At 56.6% G+C, this 4,009-nt stretch overlaps 1 protein-coding gene across 1 annotated transcript in view; it reads left to right on the forward strand.

Moving 5' to 3' along the window:
* ARSG (arylsulfatase G) overlaps positions 1 to 2,454 on the forward strand; it is a 31,120-nt gene extending 28,666 nt beyond the window's left edge. Inside the window, exons 9-10 of the mRNA XM_035901554.1 lie at positions 1,643 to 1,733; positions 2,055 to 2,454. Coding sequence (XP_035757447.1) covers positions 1,643 to 1,733; positions 2,055 to 2,389 — 426 coding nt within the window. The 3' untranslated portion in view covers positions 2,390 to 2,454. The remainder of the gene's footprint in view (positions 1 to 1,642; positions 1,734 to 2,054) is intronic.
* The last annotated feature ends 1,555 nt before the right edge of the window (positions 2,455 to 4,009 follow it).

Consider the following 4,009-nt stretch of genomic DNA (forward strand, 5'->3'; position numbering starts at 1 on the left):
CCACCCCCCTGCTCAAGCAGGCTCACCCAGAGCAGGGGGCACAGGACAGCGGCCAGGCGGGGGGTGAATATCTCCAGAGACGGGGACTCCACAGCCCCCCTGGGCAGCCTGGGCCAGGGCTCAGGAACCCTCGAAGTCCAGAAGTTCTTCCTCATATTCAACTGGAACCTCTTCTGCTTCAGTTTGTGCCCATTGCCCCTTGTCCTGTCACTGGGCACCACTGAGAAGAGTCTGGCTCCATCCTCGTGACCCCCACCCTTGAGATATTTGTACGTGGTGATGAGGTCCCCTCTCAGCCTTCTCTTCTCCAGGCTGAACAAGCCCAGCTCCCTCAGCCTTTCCTCATCGCAGAAAATTGATTCAGTTCCCGGTACCTTGGCTTCACGGGCCCTTGAATATTTGCTGATTTCTCCTTGGGAGCTGTTTTATTCTGACCAAGGGGCGCCAGCGTAAGGGCACTCTCTAGCAGGGTTTCCTCCTCGCAGCAGGCTTACACTGCACCGCCTCTTCCACTTTACACCCTTAATTTTTTTTATCCCTAAACCGTGATTTTTAAACCAAATCCCAGAAGGTGAATTTTTTTTTTTTTTTTTTTTTAAAATTTGCCTTGCAATGGCGGGCAATAAAGGAAACCGAGAGCATTTGGAAGTCACCCCCTGCCCTAAATCCTGGCATTTCTGGGATGAGCCTCGGGCAGGGTGGGAGCGATAGCCCCGGGCACCTGCTAAGGCATTACCGCGCCGATCAGCTGCGAACGCTGTTACTAAACTTGGCACCGCAGCTGCCTACAACTTCGGCAGATGTTTCTAATTTTTAGCACAGTGGAAATTTCTTGAATCACTTTTAAGCTCCGTTCCCAGGGAGGAAACCTCGAGTGACTCATCCCGCAGTGAAGCCATTGGCTCCGCCGGCAGATATTATCTGACAGACGAGCCCGCTGACCCGTCCAGCTCACTTGTCTTCTCCCTCCCGTGTGCCAAAGCAGTCGTCCTGCGTGGATCAAGTGTCCTAAATAGCGAAAGGGAGAGATTCGACCCGCCCTTCCCTCCTTCCGTTCCTACGCATCCCCCCGTGCCCTGTGCCGGGACGGCTGTTGTTAGGGAAGGGAGCGCTCGCACGGCGGGGTGAGTCAGCGGCGGGGACGGACCGGGGGGTGATGTTCCAGCACCTCACCTCCCCGTGCAGCCTCTGCTCCGCATGAGCTCACCCTCGGCCGCTGGCCCCCGGCAACGATTCGGCTCCCTTGGGGGTCCCTGCCACTCGCTGGGCTGGGAGCACCGAGGGAGGTGGGTGCCGCGTTGGCACGGGGCGGCGGTGGGTGACATAGAGCACCTGAGACCGTCCCCGCTCCGAAATACCCTGCCCTGCTGAAAGCCCTCGCACCTTCGTGATCCTTCTCCTGCAGCAGAACTGGTCTGGGGAGGGAAACTCAGGGGTCGTGCGTGCAGGGGCCAGGAAGGGACCAGAGAGATGCTGGTGTTTCCCGGTGCCCTTTTGCTGTCAGCCCACCCTTCAGCAAGCAAAACTTGGTTGCTTGCTCAGAGTCCAGGGGCTAAATGGTGTCTCTGAATGCATGCATGGGTCTCGCAGAGTGGGTTTTCCTTGCAACGGGCTGATGGGAACGTCTCGGTTCTTCCTTCAGGTTCTGCTCCACCCCAACAGTGGGGCAGCTGGGAAGGACGGCGAGATAGCGGCGCTACGGCTGGCTCAGTACAAGGCGTTTTACACCACAGGTACTTGTGTCCCTTTCAGAGATCAGAAAGTCCGGGGAAAAAACTTTTGGAATTCTTGGTTCCCTGCCGATACGGGTAAAAACCAACTCAGGTGAATTCAAGCAAGAGCAAGCCTAGCGAGGATAAGCACGTGCCCCGCTGTGCGATGGGCTTTGCAGCCTGGGGCTGTTGGCCACAGAAGCACTCTCGGGACTAGTGGCAGGACCCGGGCTCCCAAAGCTGGGATGTGCTGGGACTGGGCCATGGCAGATGGGTGAGGAATACAGAAGTGATCCCTGGGCAGCCTGGGACTCCAGTGTTTTTCTCTCGTTTCCTCCCTAGGAGGAGCGATGGCTTGCGATGGGAGCATTGGGCCAGCTGAGCATCACCAGCCACCCCTCATTTTCAATCTGGATCGCGATATCCAGGAGCAGGAGCCTTTGGACGTGGCATCCAGGGAGTATCAGGCAGTGCTACCTGCAATCAGCAGGGCGTACGCCCAAGCTCTGGAGGACATCGCAACAGACAACGTCTCGCTTGCAGATTACTCCCAAGACCCGGCTGTCACCCCCTGCTGCAACGCAGAGCACGTGGCCTGCCGATGCCGAGCGCCCGGCTCTCGCGCAGCCGCGCTGGGCCATCGCGCGGAACAAAGAGCAACGCGGCTTTGCCTTTAAGCAAATAATTGCTCAGGCTGCTCCTTTCCCAAGTCTGGGGGTGTTCAGCCTGGAGAAGAGGAGGCTGAGGGGAGCCCTTATCGCCCTCTACAACTGCCTGACAGGAGGGGGGCGCTGTAGCGAGGTGGGGGTTGTCCTCTTCTCCCTGGTAATGGGCGATGGGACGAGGGGGAATGGTCTGAAGCTGCGCCAGGGCAGGTTTAGGTTGGACATTAGGAAAAACTTCTTCACCGAAAGGGTTCTATGATTCTGTGATTCTATGATTCTATGATTCTATGATTCTATGATTCTATGATTCTATGATTCTATGATTCTATGATTCTATGATTCTATGATTCTATGATTCTATGATTCTATGATTCTATGATTCTATGATTCTATGATTCTATGATTCTATGATTCTATGATTCTATGATTCTATGATTCTATGATTCTATGATTCTATGATTCTATGATTCTATGATTCTGGTTTCTGTGACCGCCTCTGTCATTCATGCTGGCTCCAGGCTGGAGGTTGGCCACAGAGGAGAGGGATGGAGGCTGCCGTCCCCTTCGCTCCGTGCTGCGAAGCGGGGAGGTGAGGCAGCTGTGGGGCTGCGTGAACACCCAGAGGTCCCCTTTGCTGCAGAGCAGGACCATCGCCCTGGCAGAGGTGGTGGCTCTGAGCACGTGGAAGGAGACGGGCTTTTTGGAGGGCTCCCTAGCTGAGAAAGAGCCAGGACTTGGATTAAACCTACCTTCTGTGAGAGCTGGCTTTGGGAGAGAATCCCTTTGGGAAATTCGCTGGGCTTGCCTCTACAAAGGACCTTAGAGGAGCGGCTGGTGGGAGCACAAGGCAGGGGAGGACAGGCGCCGCAGCCCCTGAGCAAACGTCCCTTCTGGCGCTGAGACCCTGGAAGTCCGTGGCTGCAGAGAGAAAATTCCCGGCTGGCACAAGGTGAGTGCCCTGGGAAGCGGAGCACCTGCCTCTCCGGCTGCCAAGTGAGGTTTATTAACGGGGTTTCCTTAAAGACCTGGCTGTCTGTAGAAGAAAAAGGGTGCTGGGCTCTCCCTGACTGCTGCCCTCCTCGTGGATGAGGTGCTCGGCTTCTCCTGCGGCTGCTTCTGCAGCGGAGGTCAGGGATTGCGCTGAGGACCCAGGTCCCAGCGTTTGGAAAAGGCTTTTTTTTGGGGAAGGTGTGGGGGAGAGGTGTGCAGTGCAGAACAGGGGGGGTGCTCCCCATCAGCTCTGCACGGGAGGACCGGTGGTGTAACTGCGGGGTTTTTTTTAGGGAGGTCAGGGAAAAGGTCCCTGCCCCGAGGTCTCCCGGCAGTTCAGGGCTCTGGGCAGAGAAGCTGCTCCGGCCGATCCCAGTTTAGGGCTGGTGGGGCGAGACAGCCCTGACGGGGCATTTCTGGGCAGATGCAAAGGCCTGGGGAGCTGCAAAGGCAAAACCGAAGGCGCAACCGAAACTTAGAAACCACCGGGATTTCTCAGCAGCTGAGTGAGGGTTTTCTAAAACCAATTTTGGACTCCGATTTACGCACCCAGATCTTTCTTTGGACAAGCTGCAAGCACGTTTGTGTGAACTTGGCCAGGTGGGGTGGGTGGGAGCAGCCCCCCCCCCCCCCAACCACCCC

Source organism: Egretta garzetta, unplaced genomic scaffold (genome assembly GCF_000687185.1).
Source record: "Egretta garzetta isolate BGI_Z169 unplaced genomic scaffold, ASM68718v1 scaffold19, whole genome shotgun sequence".
Classification (NCBI taxonomy): Eukaryota; Metazoa; Chordata; class Aves; order Pelecaniformes; family Ardeidae; genus Egretta; species Egretta garzetta.